This window comes from Ovis aries, chromosome 25 (genome assembly GCF_016772045.2).
Source record: "Ovis aries strain OAR_USU_Benz2616 breed Rambouillet chromosome 25, ARS-UI_Ramb_v3.0, whole genome shotgun sequence".
NCBI classification, from domain to species: Eukaryota; Metazoa; Chordata; class Mammalia; order Artiodactyla; family Bovidae; genus Ovis; species Ovis aries.
In genome coordinates this window covers 23,525,310-23,545,265 of record NC_056078.1, presented here as the reverse complement: position 1 = coordinate 23,545,265, position 19,956 = coordinate 23,525,310, and the positions used below count along the sequence as shown (strand labels likewise).

The 19,956-nt window shown below is 37.5% G+C and overlaps 1 protein-coding gene across 1 annotated transcript in view; it reads left to right on the top strand.

The window, feature by feature from the left end:
* Positions 1-3,598: 3,598 nt before the first annotated feature.
* Positions 3,599-19,956, top strand: part of DNAJC12 (DnaJ heat shock protein family (Hsp40) member C12) — a 42,375-nt gene continuing 26,017 nt past the window's right edge. Inside the window, exons 1-3 of the mRNA XM_012105161.5 lie at positions 3,599-3,884; positions 12,326-12,430; positions 19,634-19,712. Coding sequence (XP_011960551.1) covers positions 12,353-12,430; positions 19,634-19,712 — 157 coding nt within the window. The 5' untranslated portion in view covers positions 3,599-3,884; positions 12,326-12,352. The remainder of the gene's footprint in view (positions 3,885-12,325; positions 12,431-19,633; positions 19,713-19,956) is intronic.

The following is a 19,956-nucleotide window of genomic DNA, read 5'->3' as shown; positions in this document are numbered from 1 at the left end:
GCCCAAAATCTCTACAGTGATTGTTACAGTCATCTACTGTAGATCATAAAGCAATCGAAAAGTAGTCTTTAGAGTTCAAAAGTAAACCATGAGGAAAACGCTCCAGTGCAGCAGTCTTACAATGGTGTGGCTTAAATATTCAGGCCCTGATCACCATCTCTTCTGAGCCTCTGCTCAGGCCTATCTTGCTTTGTCTTTTCTCCACGTGAACAATCTATATCTTCCACGCATCTTGGTCAGCTCATCCTTCTACAAAGGTTCCCCAACAACTCACTTTGTGTGTGTGTTAGTTGCTTAGTTGTGTCTGCCTTTGTGACCCCATGGACTATAGCCTGCCAAGCTTGTCTGTCTGCGGGTTTTCCAGGCAAGAGTACTAGAGTGGGTTGCCATTTCCTTCTGTGCCCCATCCTTAACTCATACCTTGGCATTTCCTAACCAGGATAAAAATAACTGATGTTTAGGGAGTTGTCACTGGGTACCAGATACCATGTTAATTAATGTTACCCTGTTCAACCCTCAAATCAACCCTGGGAGGTGGTGCTCTGATCGCTTCCCTTGTACAGATGGAGAAGGTAGACCTGAGGCATTGGGCCATACGCCTACGTATGGCTGATAAGTGGTAGCTTGGAACTGAATCCCTGTCTGACTCAAGACCACAAGCATTTAACCAGTACTTGAATTACCTGAATATAGTTTTTTATTTGGATACTGAACATATAATCAGTGTAGATCATGGGGCATAAACTCAGATGTGTATAGGGACCAGGATGTGAAATATGGGGCCTTCTTGCTCTAGTTTTTGTTGCTCTACATTTGAAAAAGAGGGATCAAAAATATTTCACTTTCCTCTTAACTTTATCATAAAAATATATGATAACGCCTGGCAACTGATTATTAACTTCAGTATCAGAAAGCAACAGAGAGTTTGGAGACTGTGGTAGACTCAGCAGCATGGGTCTCACATAAAGGAGGTATTTATTCCCAGCTCAGCTTCAGAAAAATGCTGCCATTAGGAATGGTAAGTGAAGTGAAAGTCGCTCAGTTGTGTCTGACTCTCTGTGACACCATGGACTATATAGTCCATGGAATTCTCCAGGCCATAATACTGGAGTGGGTAGCCTTTCCCTTCTCCAGGGGATCTTCCCAATTCAGAGATCAAACCCAGGACTCCCACACTGCAGGCAGATTCTTTACCGTCTGAGCCATGAGGGAAGCCCAAGAATACTGGAGTGGGTAGCCTATCCCTTCTCCAGCAGATCTTCTGATCCAGGAACTGGGCAATTGCATTGCAGGTGGATTCTTTACTAATTGAGCTACCAGGGAAACAAGGGAATCCCAAATCATCAGATCTTTTTAAGAGAAGATAGGACTCTGGAGTTTTATGCAAAATCTCCCAAATTTAATACATTGGCAATGAAATCACATTTTAAGAACATGGTTTGGCAGGACTGATTTGATCAGTGGGTCATAAGTTCATTCTTGTCTCTTTAATTGCAATGCAAGTTCCCTGTGAGAAACTGCAAAAGCAGATTTCTTTTCTATCTCTCACAGTGGTAGGTACCAGCCAAGTACTCAAAAGATTTTTGCTGAGCTTTGAAACTGTTCATGAGTATTATTCTATATTTAGATTTCAGTTCCTTTTGACAAACATACACTGTACTGTGAATTTATCAGAGCCAATGGATTCTTTGAATTTATTAAAGAGGATGATGGGGCCTAGGACACAAAGTATTCATTAGAAGTTTCTTGTTTTTATTGCATTTGTACTTGGAATAATCCTGGTATCAGATTGATATCTTTGGTCTAGGTCATACCTTGATTCACATTTTAATCTCTGGTGATAGCCTTAAAAAAAAATACCCATGCCTCAACCCCAGGAAGTCCATTTTAATTGCTCTAAAGGAGGGTCTTGGCACTGTTGTGTATGTAAATGTATATACACATATGTGTATAAATATGTGTGTGTATATATATATATATTTTCACCAAGTGATTATTTTTGGCCAGGTCACATGGCTTATGGGATTGAACCCGGGCCGCCTGCAGTGGAAGCCCAGAATCCTAACCACTGGACCACCAGGAACTTCCCCACCAAGTGATTTTAATGTGCAGCCAGACTAGAGAGGGTCACTGGTCTGGTATCTGGTAATCAGAACTCATAAGACCAGACAATCTTGATCTTACTGCCAGAAGTTACCTCATGAGTTATTTGGCCCAGTTTCATGCCCTTAAGTCACTATTTTCCTAAAATTGCTGTTATATCTTATTTGACTACTATACTGCTAATATGGCTTCCCTTGTGGCTCAGACGGTAAAGAATCTGCCTGCAATGCAGGAGACCTGGGTTCCATCCCTGGGTCAGGAAGATCCCCTGGAGAAGGGAATGGTTACCCACTCCAGTATTTTTGCCTAGAGAAATCCATGTACATAGAGACTGGCAGGCTATAAGTCCATGGGGTCGCAGAGTTGGACACAACTGAGAGACTAACACTTTCACGTTACCAATATACTTGTCTGTAGTTCTATTTGAGAAGAGAGGGAAAAAGCTGAAACCTCGGGGAGATATTTAAGTGCTTGTTTCCCAAACATAATTGAGTGACTGTTCATGGAATTTCTTTGTTTAAAAGAAATCTGTGATAATAACAGGAGGCCTAAACTAAAAACCTGGTGATTTCTGCCTCACTAACAAGTGACATATTAAACCATTTTTCAATGATAATTAAAAATGAATTATTTTTTAAAAAGAGAAAGCACACACACAGTGAAATTACAAAAGTTATAGAAGTATAACGTTTACCTTCCATTCCTATATTGGGATCATCAAGTCTACTTCCCTGAAGATAAGTACTCTTACGGGTTTCTTGTGTATCTTTCCAGAGACACTATAGTCTACAGTTATTTTTAATTTTCATATTTTGGCTTCAGTAGGAATCTGTACTTCAATCATTCTCCTTTTTGACATATCCTTCCATATTTCCTTAAGAGCAAAGGTGCTAAGATTAGAGTGGGAAAGAATGATCCATGCTGAGGGTTAGAACTTAAAAGGATCTCAGAGGTCATCCCGTCCTTTCCTATTCCTGGATTAACAGGGACTTCAGCTGGAGGCGTGTCAGAAATGCAGAATCTCAGACCTCTCCCAGACATCCTGAAGCAGAAGTTGCATCTTCACCAAATCCACGTGATTCATGTGCACTTTTAAGTTTGAGAATCATTGCTCTGGTCTTGAATTCTCCTTCACAAATCGAGGTGGTGCGGCTCAACAAGGAGCCAGTGGAGAGCTGATACTAGAAATCAGGTTTCCTAACAGCCTTGTCAAGTGCATTTTCTGAAATGCCGAAATTCTGGCCAAATAATCTGATGCAGTGCTTTTATGCATTATGTTCACTAAGAGCTTTGGAGTCAGACACAGCACAGTTCAAATGCTAGCTTTATTCATGGCATACAGTAGGAGCTCAATAATGGTGATTATTCTTCCTGTTGTTACTGTTATTTTAAAAATTAGTAAGTAACTTTGAAGAGCAGTTTTAGGTTCATAGCCAAATTAAGCAGAGTTCCCTTTTATCCTCTGTCCCTCACTAACATTAACAAGAGGATTACTAGCATTTGTCACTGCATTTTGCACTTGACTGAAGCTTCAAAGCAATGTTTCAACAGCCTTTAACGAATCATTTACAGATTGTATTTTATGTCTGATTTAACAGAAAGACCTTTTCCTTTTTTTTTTTTTTATTTTAAAAACATATCCTGTTCTGTCTCAGAATGTTCTTTTGCTCTGGCAACCAGGTCTGAAAGAGTGAGGTTAAGATCTTGGCAGGTTCCGTTTTCTTTCCACTGAATATTATGCTGGAACGGAGCAGCAGATTCTGAAGAAAAGACATTGAGAGGTAGGAGCTAAATCAGAAATGAGATTCCGTTTCTAATCAGAGCGCTCAGCTGATGTCCAAACCCCAGCTTGAGAAGGGAGCAGGGGCCTGTGTTGTGGGAAATCAGAACGAAAGACTGCAGGGTCTTTCTGGAACTTGGGCTTTGGCGTCTTGGAAGTTAGGGTTCCGAAGGACCGCAAGGGGAAGGTGCCGATTTCGTTCTGCATAGCAGAACTCGGCGCTAGACTGGAAGGAAAACGGAGTAGCTGCTAGTCAGAACGACTCTGAGTTGTCCGCGTGGAGCCCACCTAATTGCTATGGGCTGCCTAATTTCTGTTCTCGCTCGGAGCTCCTGGGGCTTGGAAACTTTTCTAGACTTTCCGTTTGAGCTCTTTTGGCTTTTTCCCCCTCCCTTAAAAGGCTCTGAAATCTATGGTGTTTTTTTTTTTTTTTAAGGCATTTCCGGAGGGACATTTCCGGGAGGCCGGAAGTAACTGGGCTTTCCTTTGTCGCTCCCTTTACGCGCCAATTTCCGCGATGTCTTGTGGGAGCTGTAGTCCTGGGACGGCGATTGCCTCCAGGGTCGTAGGAGACTGGGCGGTTTTTCTGGTTCTGAGGCTGGGCCTCTGACGGGCCACATGCGAAGAGCTTTCGCTAAGTTAAAAAGCTCTACGTGATTTCTGCATTTGGTATATGTATTTTTTTTAAGTTAAAAATTTTTTTCTTTTTAACCAGCTTGTGTAAATTAAATTATATTTGTTCTTTTAAAAAGCATCCCAAGGGAATTCCCTGCGGGTGCAGTGGGTGGGGCTCCCTGCTTCCGCTGTAGGCGGCCTGGGTTCCATTCCTGGTGGGGGAACTAAGATCTCGAAAGCCGGGCCAGTAAGAAGATAGATACAAGTTATTAAATAGAATAAAAAGCATACAGAAAACAAAAGTGGTAGGATGACAATATTGACTTCACACTAACAGTTCAGAAAGATGTAAACCGAAATTAAAGGCTTTCTGTACCTGCTCAGCTCCCTCCCTTAAAAGGAATCTGTATATTTGATTTTTAAAGAAAAAAATCAGGTGCAAATGTACATATAGTTGACCCTTGAACAAAACGGGCTTTGAAATGCAGGGGTCCACTTACACAGGGAAATTTCTTTTTTGGTCAATAAATATATGAATTATGAAAAAGTATGCAAAAGAGGTAATGACATCATACTCTTTTTAGCCTTTCTTTTTCATTTGATAATTCATCTTAGAGATCTTTCCATACTGCACAAAAAGAGCTATCTTACTCTTTTTTAAAAATGATTGTATGGTATTTCATAACAAAAATACCATAATGTATTCATCCATTGATCTCTTCTTCACCATCCCATTGAGGGACATTTTGATTATTTCCAACTTTTTTCTGTTGCAAACAATTTTGCAATGACTGCCTGGAACATATTTTGGTGTAAATCCACAGGATAAATTTGTATAGAAAAATTATCAAGCCAAGGAGATATATGCTTTATAAAAGTTTACAAATATCACCAAATTGCTAAACTGTACCAGTTTACACTGGAATTCCCAGGTGGCTCAGTGGTAAAGAATTCACCTGCCAATGCAGTAGACAGAAGTTCAGTCTCTGGGTAGGGAAGATTCCCTGGAGGAGGGCATGGTAAGCCACTACCTTATTCTTGCCTGGAAAATCCCAGGGACAGAGATGCTGGTGGCCAACAGTCCATAGGGTTGCAAAGTCAGACACAACTGAGCACGCACACACACACACACACACTGATTTATAGTAGTATCCAGCAATGTATGAAGGTGTTTGCTTCCTCCCTTCTATTCTAGCATTGGGTATTATCAACTTTAGAAATTTTGCCTCTCTGAGAAGTAAACAATGTATCTTCCTTTGAGCCATTAGCAGTTTCATAATTATGAATTAGGCTGCACTTTTCTTGGTACATTTAATGGCTATTTATATTTCTGAAAGAAATCATATCCTTAATCCAGTTTTCTATTGGGTTGTTAATCTTTTTCTTACTGATTTTTTGGTACTTTTGTAAACTGGGGAACTCAACTTTTGTCTGTTATGGGAATTGTGAAATTTTTTTCCTTGTACATTATTTACCTACCTTCTGATTTCACATTTGTATTTTTTTTTGCCACTACACATCTGCATAAATTTTGTACAGTCATGTTTATTAATTTTATCCTATGGCTTCTGGGTTATTTGGTTATCTGTAACTTACTTTGGTATAAGGAGGAATGGCTCTAGCATCATCATTTTTTCAAAATACTAGCCAATGGCCCCAACATGATTTTTATTACCTTTATCATTAGAGAGAAAAACCCAGTGAACATTAAAGATATACCCTACCATAAGATGCTGCAGCAAGTTTAGAAGTTAGTTTTGGGGAAAAGAGTAGAAATAAATAAGTGGTACTCTACTTTTCTCCAAACACATACTAACCTTATATTATTGCTTTTTCCAACAATACCCCCAAAAGGTTCCTATTATTTATGTGTTTATACTATATTTATATAAAGTATTATTTATTTAATATTTATTAAAGTAATGAAGATTTCTAATCATTATACAACTTGAAAAATAAAAAATATGAAAATGATTTTAAAAATTATGAATGATTGAAGCAGAATTCCCAAATTGACAGAGGGTTATGTATATTCAAATATAAAGGAAACTTTTCGCCCAAATCATCCTTTAGAAGAAAATGTAGATACCTTATACTTGTAACCTTACAGTTTCTCATACAGTGGAAGAACAGCACTATTCTTAAACTAACACAGTTTTTCATAATATAGTATTTTAAATATATAGGTTTAAGTAAATTTAAAAAGCTGAATATTATAGGTCATTGGATCATTTTATCTATAGCTAAATAATGAAAGTTAAGTATTACATGTAAGCATTTGACTATTTTATATATAATGTATACACTATATTGGAGAAGGAAATGGCAACTCACTATAGTACTCTTGCCTGGGAAATTCCATGGATGGAGGAGCCAGAGGGGTCTAAAGAGTCGGACAAAACTGAACGACTAAGCCACCACCACTACCATGTATATTACATTCACATGTAATACATACAAATATGACCCCAAAGTCATCCTTTGGGGGGTGGGCGGATTGTCTCACTGGTGAAACTTAGGCTTTTATTCAGGACTGGATAGTGTATTCTTGTCATTTTGCTATTGTTTGATCAAGACTTTAGTGTGGATACAGTGGTGCAATATGTTGAACTTAAATTCTGAAGTATAAACATCATTTAAAAACATGGTGAAAAATACAAGAAGAAATAGCTAAATGTTTCACCATATTTGCCTCTGGGCAGAGGGAGATAGGAGGCAAGTCTACTTTTCTGTTAAAACCTTAGAATACTATGTCCTGAGGCGTGTGGGCTCAAGAGCTGGGATTCTCGGGCTCTAGAGCACAGGCTCTGTTGTTGTGGTGTGTGGGCTTAGTGCTCCGCGCACGTGGGAACTTCCCAGACCACAGGTCAAACCCGAGTCTCCTGCACTGGCAGGCACGTAGCTTCCCACTGAGCCACCAGGGAAGCCCGTTTTTATAACAAGAAAAACATGAGGATGTGTGGTTGGGCACTTCCTTTTAAGATTTTCTTTTTCTCTGATTATAAAATCACATTGTATTCATTTTCATCAAGACTTATCAAACTCAACATTTTATGTAAAAATACATAGGTGGCACTAGTGGTAAAGAAACTGTCTGCCAATGCAGGAGACAGAAGAGACGAGGGTTTGATCCCTTGGTCAGGAAGATTCCCTGGAGGAGAGAATGGCAACCCACTCCAGTATTCTTGCCTGGGGAATCCCATGGACAAAGGAGCCTGGTGGGCTACAGTCCACGAGGTCGCCAAGAGTTGGACACAACTGAAGCAACTAAGAACACGTATAAATATACTAATATATATTTAAATATATACAGCTAAATTATTTGTGACATGCAGTACTATATTAGTTTCAAGTGTACAACATAGTGATTTGACTTTTTTTTTTTTTTTTTTTTTACCGTACTGTGTGGTTTGTGGCATCTTAGTTCCCCAATCAGGACTGAACCCTGGCCAAGGCAGTGAAAGCACCAAATTCTAACTGCTAGACCACCAGGGACCTCCCATGATTTAATATTTTTATATAATCACCACAGTAAGTCTAGTTACCATCTATTGCCATGCAAAGTTGTTACAATCAATGTTTTTATTTTTGGGATATGATCTTGTAACCAAGTCATTCAGTACTATTATTAATAAAAATAACAAAACCTCAGAGGCTTAAAACAAGATGGGAAGGAGCTTTTTACTGAATTCTGACAGTGAAAATAAATGTGGAAATATCAAAAGGAGGAAAATAACCAGTAATGCCACGTAAAACTGTAACCTCACAACATAAAGTACACCTTCAGCTGGGTACTTACTGAATTATGAGCTCTTTCTTTTTAATCCTTACCTTTATCCTAAGGGGTCCTGTGAGTTGAGGGCACTAAAGAGGGAACCATTCAGAGCCAAGGTGTCAAACATGTAGGCCACAGTTAAGTAAATAATATGATAAATAACAATATGATGCAGGTGTATTCTATTTGTAGAACTGCTTAATTTTAGGTGATTAAAGAAAGTAATGAAAACCTTATGCTTACATGAAATAAAAATTTTGGTAAAACTCAGTTATAGGATGTAGGGAGAATAAAAGAAATCATCAGAGTTCTTTAAAAAAAAGCACAAAACTATAGGAACTGTGTAAGTGTATAGCCAATAGTCTCTCAGTAAATCCCTACTGACTTACATATACATTAGCTTTCTTTTCTAAAAGATGTGCCAACATGAGTGAAAGAATCTAAGAACGAGAGTATTCAGTGTAGTATTTCTTATTAGAGCTGAAGATTTGAAGTGTCTGACAGTAAGGAACTGGGATTAAAAAAATAAATACACACATACATACATACACACACATGTATATATATATATATATATATATATATATATATATATATATACATGTGTGTAAATGCATATAATGAATGCAAAAACCAGACATTGTTGGCAGTGGTTATCTTGGTTACCTCTAGGGAATAAAACTAATGGCTGGAAGACCCAAGGAGGGAGGGACCCTTACCTTTCATCCCTTTGATAGCTTTAAAATTTTGTTGTATGCGCATGTAGTGCCCATTAAGGGCTTCCCAAGTAGCTCAGTGGTAAAGAATCTGCCTGCCAAGCAGAAGACGTGGGTTCAATCCCTGGGTCGAAAAGATCCCCTGGAGAAAGGAAATGGCAACCCGCTCCAGTATTCTTGCCTGGGAGGTCCCGTGGACAGAGGAGCCTGGTGGGCTGCAGTCCATAGGGTCTCAAAAGAGCCAGACACAGTTTAGAGACTAAACATCAAACAACAGTGCCCATTAAAAATATAAAATTTAATTAAAATTAAATTTAACTTCAAAGTGATGGTTGTCATATTGTCAGTGTTTTCCAGTTTTCCTTCCTCCAAATGCACACAGCCATCAGATTAATCTTGAACCTTCACTTTTAACATGTCACATGCTTAAGAAGCTACAGCAGTTCCCTGTTGCCTCCACACTTGTTCAGCATCCTCTGCCTGATCCTCAAGGCTCTCCATGTTCTGGCTCATCTTCAGTACTGGTCTCAAATGTTATTCTCTTCAGCACACTCTGCTGTAAAGTTGTTTTCTTCACTTTTCCCTGAATATTTTTTCCTACAACAGCGTATGCATTTTGTTCCTTCCTCCTTCTCTCCATTTATTCTGTAAATGCTTCTATGGATTTCTTTTAAATTTTCCCTCTAAACTGTACAGTTTAACATTTGATGAGGTAATATGCTGGGCTTCCCTTGTGGCTCCACTGGTAAAGAATCCACCTGCAATGTGGGAGACCTGAGTTCGATCCCTGGGTTGGGAAGATCCCCTGGAGAAGGGAAAGGCTACCCATTCCAGTATTCTGGTCTGGAATATGATAGTACAAAAGAAATATAGTACAGTAAAAATGGTACTCTGAATTCTCAGTTTGGATCTTTTCCTGGGCCAGGGACATGTGGTATGATACTGAGGTATTTAATAAGTTATATGAAATATTCAACACTTCATTATTAAGTAGGCTTGTGTTAGATGCTGTTTCCCACTTGTAGGCTAATGTAAGTGTTTTGAGCACATTTAAGGTAGGCTAGGCTAAGATATGATATTCAGTAGGATCAGTTCAGTTCAGTCGCTCAGTCGTGTCCAACTCTTTGCGACTCCATGAATCACAGCACGCCAGGCCTCCCTGTCCATCACCAACTCCTGCAGTTCATTCAGACTCATGTCCAACGCGTCAGTGATGCCATCCAGCCATCTCATCCTCTGTCGTCCCCTTCTCCTCCTGCCCCCAATCCCTCCCAGCATCAGAATCTTTTCCAATGAGTCAACTCTTCGCGTGAGGTGGCCAGAGTACTGGAGTTTCAGCTTTAGCATCATTCCTTCCAAAGAAATCCCAGGGCTGATCTCCTTCAGAATGGACTGGTTGGATCTCCTTGCAGTCCAAGGGACTCTCAATAGTTGGGTTAAATGCATTTTTGATTTAGGATGAGTTTATGGTGTCAAAACCCCATGCTAAATTGAGGAAGAGCTGTATATTTATAGAACAGGAATATCATACTTCTAAAACTTAAAATTTGTATTTTTTCCTTTTAAATTGAGATATAACTTATGCCCAGTAATGTGCAAAGTCTCAATGGTCAGTGAATATTTACATAATTGCTTGTTACCTTTTTTTCACCTAACAATGTGTGAACATTTCCCAGGTATTAAATATGTTTCTACATTTGAAAAGACCCTGATGCTGGGAAAGATTGAAGGCAGGAGGAGAAGGGGACGACAAGATGTTTGGATGGCATCACCAACTCAATGGACATGGGTTTGGGTGGACTCCGAGAGTTGGTGATGGACAGGGAAGCCTGGTGTGCTGCGGTTGATGGGGTTGCAAAGAGTCAGACACGACTGAGTGACTGAACTCAATTGAACTGACATTAAAATGACTACATGATATACTACTGTATGTGGATCATTATTTAAATGATTGTTGGACAATTAATTTTTCTACAAAACTTTCATTATTGTTAATTGGTAATGATAACTATCATTATTGCTGTATCTTTGTACACTTTTTTTTTTTTTTTTTTGGCTTCACCATGCAGTATGTGGAATCTTAGTTTCTTAGTTTCTGCATCAGGGATCAAACTCTCTTTCCCTGGATTGGAAGTGCAGTCTTAACCACTGGACTACCAGGGGAGTCCCACAAGTCATTGTTTTAAATAATCCTGTTTGTATGTGTCTTGTCTCCCTCCCTCCACTGCACTGTCAGCTCCCTAAGAACTGTTTACCACATCTTTTTCTACAATCATGCTGAGCAGAAAATAGGTCCTCAGTAAATATTTGTTGAATGAATAGATTATCAAATGAATTATCAAATGGTCTTAGTCTATTTCTTTCTACTCTTGTGTGTGTTAGTTGCTTGCTGTTGCTGCTGCTGCTAAGTCGCTTCAGTCATGTCCGACTTTGTGTGACCCCATAGATGGCAGCCCACCAGGCTCCCCCGTCCCTGGGATTCTCCAGGCAAGAACACTGGAGTGGCTTGCCATTTCCTTCTCCAATGCATGAAAGTGAAAAGTGAAAGTGAAGTCGCTCAGTCGTGTCCGACTCTTTGCGACCCCGTGGACTGCAGCCTACCAGGCTCCTTCGTCCATGAGATTTTCCAGGCAAGAGTACTGGAGTGGGGTGCCAGCTTAGCCGTGTCTGATTCTTTGTGACCCCATGGACTGTAGCCCTCCAGGCTCCTCTGGGAGCCTGTCCGTGGGATTTTCTAGGCAAGAATACTGGAATGGATTGCCATTTCCTTCTCCAGGGGATCTTCCCGACCCAAGGATTGAACCCCGTCTCCTGCATTGCAGGCGGATTCTTTACTGTCTGAGCCACCATGGAAGCCTGTCTACTCTTAAGCTGTTTAAAAAATTATGAAATATTCTTAACACTCAGAAAAGTGCTCACTACTCATATTTAACAAACACTAAGATTTTACCATAATGCTTCAAATTTTTTTCTATTCCTTAATAAAAAAAGAGGTGAAAACATATCAGAGGTGAAAAAATGGCCAATTTGAGGAGTATGTAAAAATGGATAGTGTTTATCAACTTCTAAAAGGAATGGTTCATTTGCATCACTTACATAAACTCAAACTACAGATCCCAGCCAGCACTGCAACAGTTCCGCACGTGGGCTATTCTTTTCTCTTGTATAAACAGCCAATGAAAACTAGAGTTTACAAAGGTCTAGGATGACAGCTGGCGTGTTGACTGTGGCCAGCCTTAAATCTAGTTAACTGCCGTTTGGAACGCACTGCTGTAAACCAGATCTCAAAAGGCGTTTCCTGTTAATTCTCAGTTCATTGTGCCTCTTGTTTCAAAGGGAAGAAAAACTGGTTTAGTCATCTCAATGGATGCGATACTGAATTACAAGTCGGAAGATACTGAAGATTACTACACATTACTGGGATGTGATGAACTGTCTTCGGTAAGCAATGAATAATGCTGTTCTTTTTCACAACAGTGTTTCAAGTTTTATTTAAGGTTTTAACATTTTGAACTTTAAGTCACATTGCCTAAAAACCTAATCATGTATTATTTTAAAGCTCTTTTGGCTCAGAGAAAGGACTTAAAATAGAGTGTTGGGTCTTTTCTTGAATAGTGTCCTCTTTCAATTTTCTGGACACTTCTGATTGAATATGTGTATTCTTACACATGGTCATAGACTGTTTTCCAAATATACTGAAAATATATATTTGAAATTTTATTGTAATTGCTATTGGCAGGGTTTCATAGTATATATATAAGCTATATCTTTATTATGGTAATGTATACTGTAATTGAGATGAAATTTAATTTTCTAGTAATGATTTTTAAATGTTTCATTAAATTATGTAGTCTTACATGAGCACGTAAATTATTTAAACCAAGAAACATCCTTTTGGGTTAATAATTCAAATTGTGTAAAAGGAATTACTTCTTTAAACTGTGGCTTCTGAAACAAAATATGTGACAACTCTGTAATTGTTCATTTGATCTGTAATAGAACAATGTTTTAAAGGTCCCTATGGATAATTATAAGGTCGTAAAAGTTTTTCACGTTATGGAAAGTTCATTTATAATTTTACCTCCCAAAGGTAACATTCTTAATGTTTGGTAAATTAGTCTCCAGACTCTTTCCTATGTATTATTTTTGAAGAACATGTTTACTTTTTACCCATTAATATTATAATAAGGATTTCTCCATGCTACTAAAGGTTCTTCATACATGGGTTAATGATTGCATTAAATTTTATTTTACTACTGTACCAAAACTGATTATTCTCTTATTGTTAAACATTTACAGTTTTTTAGTATTTAAAATATTGTTTAGATGAGTATGAAATATATTTTATTACATTATTAAATATATTCACATTGTTTTATATTTATGAGTATTAAAATATTTATTTTATTACTAAAATATAACTATTAATATTAAATGCTTTAAAGCAAATTAGTTTTCTATTTATCTTTGTTTTATAAGGCTGGAGTTAAGTAATAAAATATACTTAGTTTTGTTTGGCAAATCGAATGCAGTGTTGGGTGCAAAGATTGAAATCTCTATCTTCATCACCCTGAGGAAGTTAGCTTAGGTACTTTGTAGTTAAACACCCACACACAAAAGAGGTTATAATATTCTCTTAATTGCATATTTCTTCTTTAGGGTAATATGTTACTTTTGTTTTCTTTAGGGGTGGTTTACTTATATTAATTGAGAAAGCTTATCATGTGTTATTCATACTTTGAATTATACTCTTGCCAAATAATTTTTGAAGGAACTATTTAAATCAAAGGAACATAATTTAATTTGAAAGGCTTCACAATTTGGATTTTTTAAAAATATTGTTATGCTAGGTTATAAAGTAAAGGTTGTAATATCCCCTAAATAAATCTCTTTAGTCAGGCTCCTGTAGTTGTTATTGTCTTTTCAGTTTACAAAGAAAGATTAGTTTTGAAAGACTAAAAAAATGATCCCATTGTTTATTTATAATGTTTATAACAGTTTCATTTTGTCGTGACCAGTTATAATTAATGCTTTTTTAAACTATTATTGTGACATTTCCTTTACTTGATTTGTGTTGTCTGGATTTTCTTTACTTCAAATATTCCTTGGTTTGATACTCTAAAAAATTAACCAGAACTGTTTCTATCCAAAAGCAATTTAGCAACTTGATATTTTGATACTACTTAAAACAACTGAGACACACACATAATTCTTTTGCTTAGTATACAGTTCTTACACTTTAAAGCTTGTGTTGGAAATTAATAAATGACACATGTAAAGCCATGGAAGCATTTCCATGCTGTTGAGTAGAAAACAAATACTCCCTGTTCAGAAACATTTACCAAAGTTTAAGGAAAGAATGTCTGAGAAGACTTCGGAGAGGAGATGGGGTGTGAAATGATTTTGCATTAAAATTTAGATGCATGGAGCAAGACGCAGAGGGCATTTGAGTGACCAGGGGAAAGGTGGAGAAGATCCCTTAAAGTGGGAATCAAATTAGTCCCTATTGCACATGAGTATTTCCTGACACAGAGCAAAATACTGTGCTATTAGGATATGCAAAATATAAGCTTTTAAGTTTTAAAATTTAATTTCTAAAATTATGTATGTTCAATAAGGAAATGAGGAGTATAAAGAGAGCACAAGGAAAAATGCCAACCCAAACGCTTAATGTTTGGAACTATGATATATGCATGCCATTTTATGCATGTATATATATATAATTTTGTATAAATAAGTACATGTACATGTATACATATTTATATGTTTATCTTTATATATGGGCTTCCCCAAGGCTTAGCTGGTGAGAATTCGCCCGCAATGCGGGAGACCTAGGTTCGATCCCTGGGTCGGGAAGATCCCTTGGAGGAGAGAAAGGCTACCCACTCCAGTATTCTGGCCTGGAGAACTCTATGGACTCTAGTATAGTCCATGGGGTCTTGTGTCTGGAGTCAGACTGCCTGAGTTGAAATCCTGGCTCTGCAACTTACTACCTCTGTGACTGGGAAAATTACTCTCTTATATTTCGTTTCCCTAATCTGCAAAATGGGAATAATATTAGTACCCACCTCACAGAGTTGCTGTGGGAATTGAAAGACATGCTATATTTAAAGTACTTAGAACAGTACCTGGCACACACTAGGTCTCAGTAAATCTTAGCCATTATTTATAATTATTTTATTTATTTGGTGTAGCTTATAGAATCCTAGTTCCCTAACCAGCGACTGAACCCAGGCCCACGGCAGTGAAAGCATGGAGTCCTAATCACTGGACTGCCAGATAATTTCCTCATTATTTTACATATACACATATATACATATATGTTACATGATTCCTTTTGAGTAAAACATTAAGATTTTATACCTCACACAATGCTTTATAGCTTACCTTTTTCTCATAGAATGTTTTATATAAAATTTCTCAGATTATTAAAAATCTTCTACTACAAGAAGATTTTTTAAATGACTGCAAAATATGCCATCCTATAGCCCTATTACAATTAATTTTAACAATATCCTATTACTAGGCACACAGGTTTTTGTTTAAAATGTACAACTTTTTATTCATTGAACCTTCTTAGAACTAAATCCATTCCCTACCTTCAGTTATCCTCTTAGCCAAATTCCTATAATTGAAATGGTTGGATTGAAAAGTATGAAAAAAATTAAAGGATTTATATATTTTGTTGTTGTTGTTCAGTCCCTATGTCTGACTCTCTGTGACCCCGTGGGGTATAGCACACTAAGATCCTCTGCCCTTTCCTATCTCCTGGAGTTTGCTCAAACTCATGTCTATTGAGTAAATGACGCTAACTAACCATTTCATCCTTTGCTACCTCCTTCTCCTTTTGCCTTCAATCTTTCCCAGCATCAGGGTCTTTTCCAATGAGTTGGCTCTTTGTATCATGAGGCCAAAGTATTGGAGCTTTAGCATCAGTCTTCCAATGAATATTTAGGGTTTATATCCTTTAGGATTGACTGGTTTGATCTCCTTGCTGTCCAAGGGACTCTCAAGAATCTTCTCTAGCACCATAATTTGAAAGCATCCATTCTTTGGTGCTCAGCTTTCTTTATGGTCCAACTGTCACATCTGTACATGACTACTGGAAAAATCATAGCTTTGAGTATATGGACCTTTGTCAGCAAAGTGATGTCTCTGCTTTTTAATATCCTGTCTATGTTTATCATAGCTTTATATATGTATATCTCAATTGATTTATAGAAAATTTGCTAAAATTTGCTAAAAATGTTAAAAGAATATTTAAATTCTTCCCAGGAAAGCACAGGTGAGTTCATTTCCTTGTACCCTCAGTGGCACTGGTTATAATAATCCATGGATATTTTGACTTTTTGATGATGAGTAAAGTTGATATTTATTGTATATTTATTGGCCAGTAGAACAGACAGCTTTCCAGATCATTGGACATTGTGTCAGAAACGCAAAATTCAGCGGACTTTGACAGGAAGGGCCTCAGTTGTCCATGAGCTGCTCCTGGCGCCAGGAACATGAGGTAGTGATGCCAGGAGATAAATAGAATGTGCCCAAGACAAACTAAGCCACTTTATTGGTTAGTTTCCCCAGAACCAGCCCTACACAGGAGATCTGTGATAAATTTTGTGGTAGTAAAATATGAAAAGTAATGATAGACTGATATGCACTATTCTTAACTTTATAACGGACTTTTGGACTCAGAGGGAGAGGGAGAGGGTGGGATGATTTGGGAGAATGACATTCTAACATGTATACTATCATGTGAATTGAATCGCCAGTCTATGTCTGACGCAGGATGCACATGTTTGGGAATGCATGAAAAAAAAAAAAAAAAAAAATTGGATAGAAATGAAATAAACAACAACAAACCCCTCAAACTCTCTACTTTTGATATATAGGTATAGTTTCTATCCATTTGTGCTATTAATTTCCCCAAGATATATACATAAATATATAATGTGTATAAAAATGTGTCTTGAAGGATTCTATCATAGGGGAAAAGGAGTAAAAGTGTTTTTAAAATTTTATCATGTTATGTTTGGCTGCACTGGATCTTTGTTGCTTTTTGGGGTCTTTTTCCAGTTGCGGTGAGCAGGGTCTACTCTTTGTTGTGGTTCAAGGACTTCTCATTACTGTGGCTGCTCTTGTTGAGAAGTGCAGGCTCTAGGCATGTGGGATTCAGAATTTGTGGCACACAGGCTCAGTAGCTGTGGTTCTCAGGCCCTAGGGCATGGGCTCAGTAGCTGTGGTACACCGGCTTAGTTGGTCTGAGGCATGTGGAATCTTCTTTGATCAGATATTGAATTGGCAGGCAGATTCTTATCCATTGCACCACCAGGAAAGTACAGGAATAAAGGTCTTTTTAAAAAAATATTCTGTATTGATGGAAATCTTTTCAAAGAGAGTTTGTGAGTACTTATAAATTACTTGTTAATTTAAAAATGCTATTAGATTCTTTAAAATATTTAATATTAAAAACTTTTAAAACAAGTCCCAATCTCAATTTTCTTTGTTCTATTAGCAGGTTATGGTGACAGGTAAAGTGAGCACCCAGGAAGAGGAAACATAACTATAGTTCTTCCTAGGAAATCTGTCTCTTCCTGTTATTACAAGGGTCTCCCAGGACATACTTAAAGGAAGAGAACAGAGATATCAATCTGGGCTTTAAACATACTCATATCTAATACTGTCTTTGATTGTAAAAGTGAAGATTGTTTTTATGAGAGTTGATTAAAGATGACATGGAGCTGATAAAAATATTTCTCCCATGATTCTTATGACAATATTAAACTGAACTGCTTGAGAATTTAATTCTCAAATGAGGTAATTTGCTTTCATGAATTCATGCATAGTAAATGTGGAACTTGCTAATAGGTCCTAAGCCTGAAGAACTGGCCCATGTAAAACAGTGGTTAAGTTGGTGGGATTTGGGGATTTCCCTGGCAGTTCAGTGGTTAGGACTCCTCACTTTCATTTCTGAGGGCCGTGGTTTGATCCTTGGTTGAGGAACTAAGATCCCACAAGCTGTGTAGCCAGCCAAAAAACAAAAAGAATTATTGGATTTGAATTCCAACTGCTTAGTTAACAAAAAACTCAGCTTTTTTCCCGCAGTATCAAGTTAAATGAGTTCAAGGAACTTAACCACTGATGTTTAATTAATAGCTATTAAGTTCTTACTGTGATCAGGCTTTGTGTTAAGTGCTGGAGTTACATTATTCATGAAATGTAAAGATGAGGAAATCTAGGCACATGGAAATTATATAACTTGCCTGCACCGACAGAGCAGAACTGGGATTTCAAACAAAGCAATTAGATAGTCAGACATGACTTAGCGACTAAACAACAAAAAGTCAGATACTAAGAGCCACATAACCACTTTTGCATTCTGATGTTGACATTACAATTATAATTGATAAAGCCAAGTCTTGATAATTCATGATAATAAGGATTAGATGGGTGAGTAAAACCCAATAAAAATCATAGATGGCCCTGAAACCTCATTTTAGTTTGGGCGGAAATCTCTGTTTTTTCAATCAATATCTCTAACCAAACTGTTTACTGGTAACAAAATGATCAAGTTTATCCTTTTTTTTCCCCCTAAATTGTGAAACATTTTTTTCTTTCCAACTTTATGGGGATATAATTGACATACAGTACTGTAAGTCTGAAGTGCAGATTACCACAAGTTTACTGAATATCCATCATCTATATAAATACCAAATTAAGAAATAGAAATTTTTTCCTTGTGATGAGAACTCTTAGGATTTACTCTTTTAACACCCTTCATATGCTACATATAGTAGTGTTAAGTATATGTATCATTTTTTACATTACATCACTAATACTTATTTAACTGGAAATTTGTTTCTTTTGACTACCTTTATTTAACCCCTCCATCCCCAGTTGTGAAATTCTTTTTGTGTGTATGTGTGAAATTCTTAATGGAAAAGAAAAGGACAAAAAAAGAAGAAAGAACTTTATAATGGGTAATTTATAAACTGGACAATCATCTTGAATAACAGACGTGGCTAAACATCCTTTGAAGAACTCAGGTGTGTAAACACACCTTTTATATATTGTTAGGATGGCACCCCACTGCAGTACTTTTGCCTGCAGAATCCCATGGACGGAGGAGCCTGGTGGGCTGCAGTCCATGGGGTCGCTAAGCATCGGACACGACTGAGAGACTTCTCTTTGACTTTTCACTTTCATGCATTGGAGAAGGAAATGGCAACCCACTCCAGTGTTCTTGCCTGGAGAATCCCAGGGACGGGGGAGCGTGGTGGGCTGCCATCTATGGGGTCGCACAGAGTCGGACACGACTGAAGCGACTTAGCAGCAGCAGCTGCAGGATAAACCTATATGACTACTTTTAATGTTTAAATTTACTGAACTCATAGGTGTCTTGTGACATCATCACAGTAGCAAGTTCAATTGTCATTGCATGCTACTATTTGAATAAGAATGTTTATTGGATACTTTCTGAATTTTGTGATTGAGAAAATAATTTCTTAGACTAAAAAGTCAAAATACAAATAGGAATCAAAATAAAAAGGTAGGTGTTCATGGTGGCTTTTTTGGGAAGGACTGACACCGTACTTTTCCCTTTATGCTATTCAAGTTGGATTCCTCATTCATTAATTTCTGTTTTAGGTTGAACAAATCCTTGCAGAATTTAAGGTCAGGGCCCTGGAATGTCACCCTGACAAGCATCCTGAAAATTCCAAAGCTGGTAAGTGTTTAATAATGGTTGCTTTTCATGAAAATGTATAGCATATAGACCTAAAAAGCCAGTGAATAGTAGCTTCATTTTCTTTTATCTATTTATGCTCAAAATTATTCTTTCATTTAATGCCAAAGAGTATTTTTTGCACTATTGGATGGAGGCTGACGAGGAAACCGGGTAGGGTCTTTTTTCTAATAGCAGTCACTTAATATTCATTTATCTTTCTGCTGTAATGTGCTGCTTCATGGTT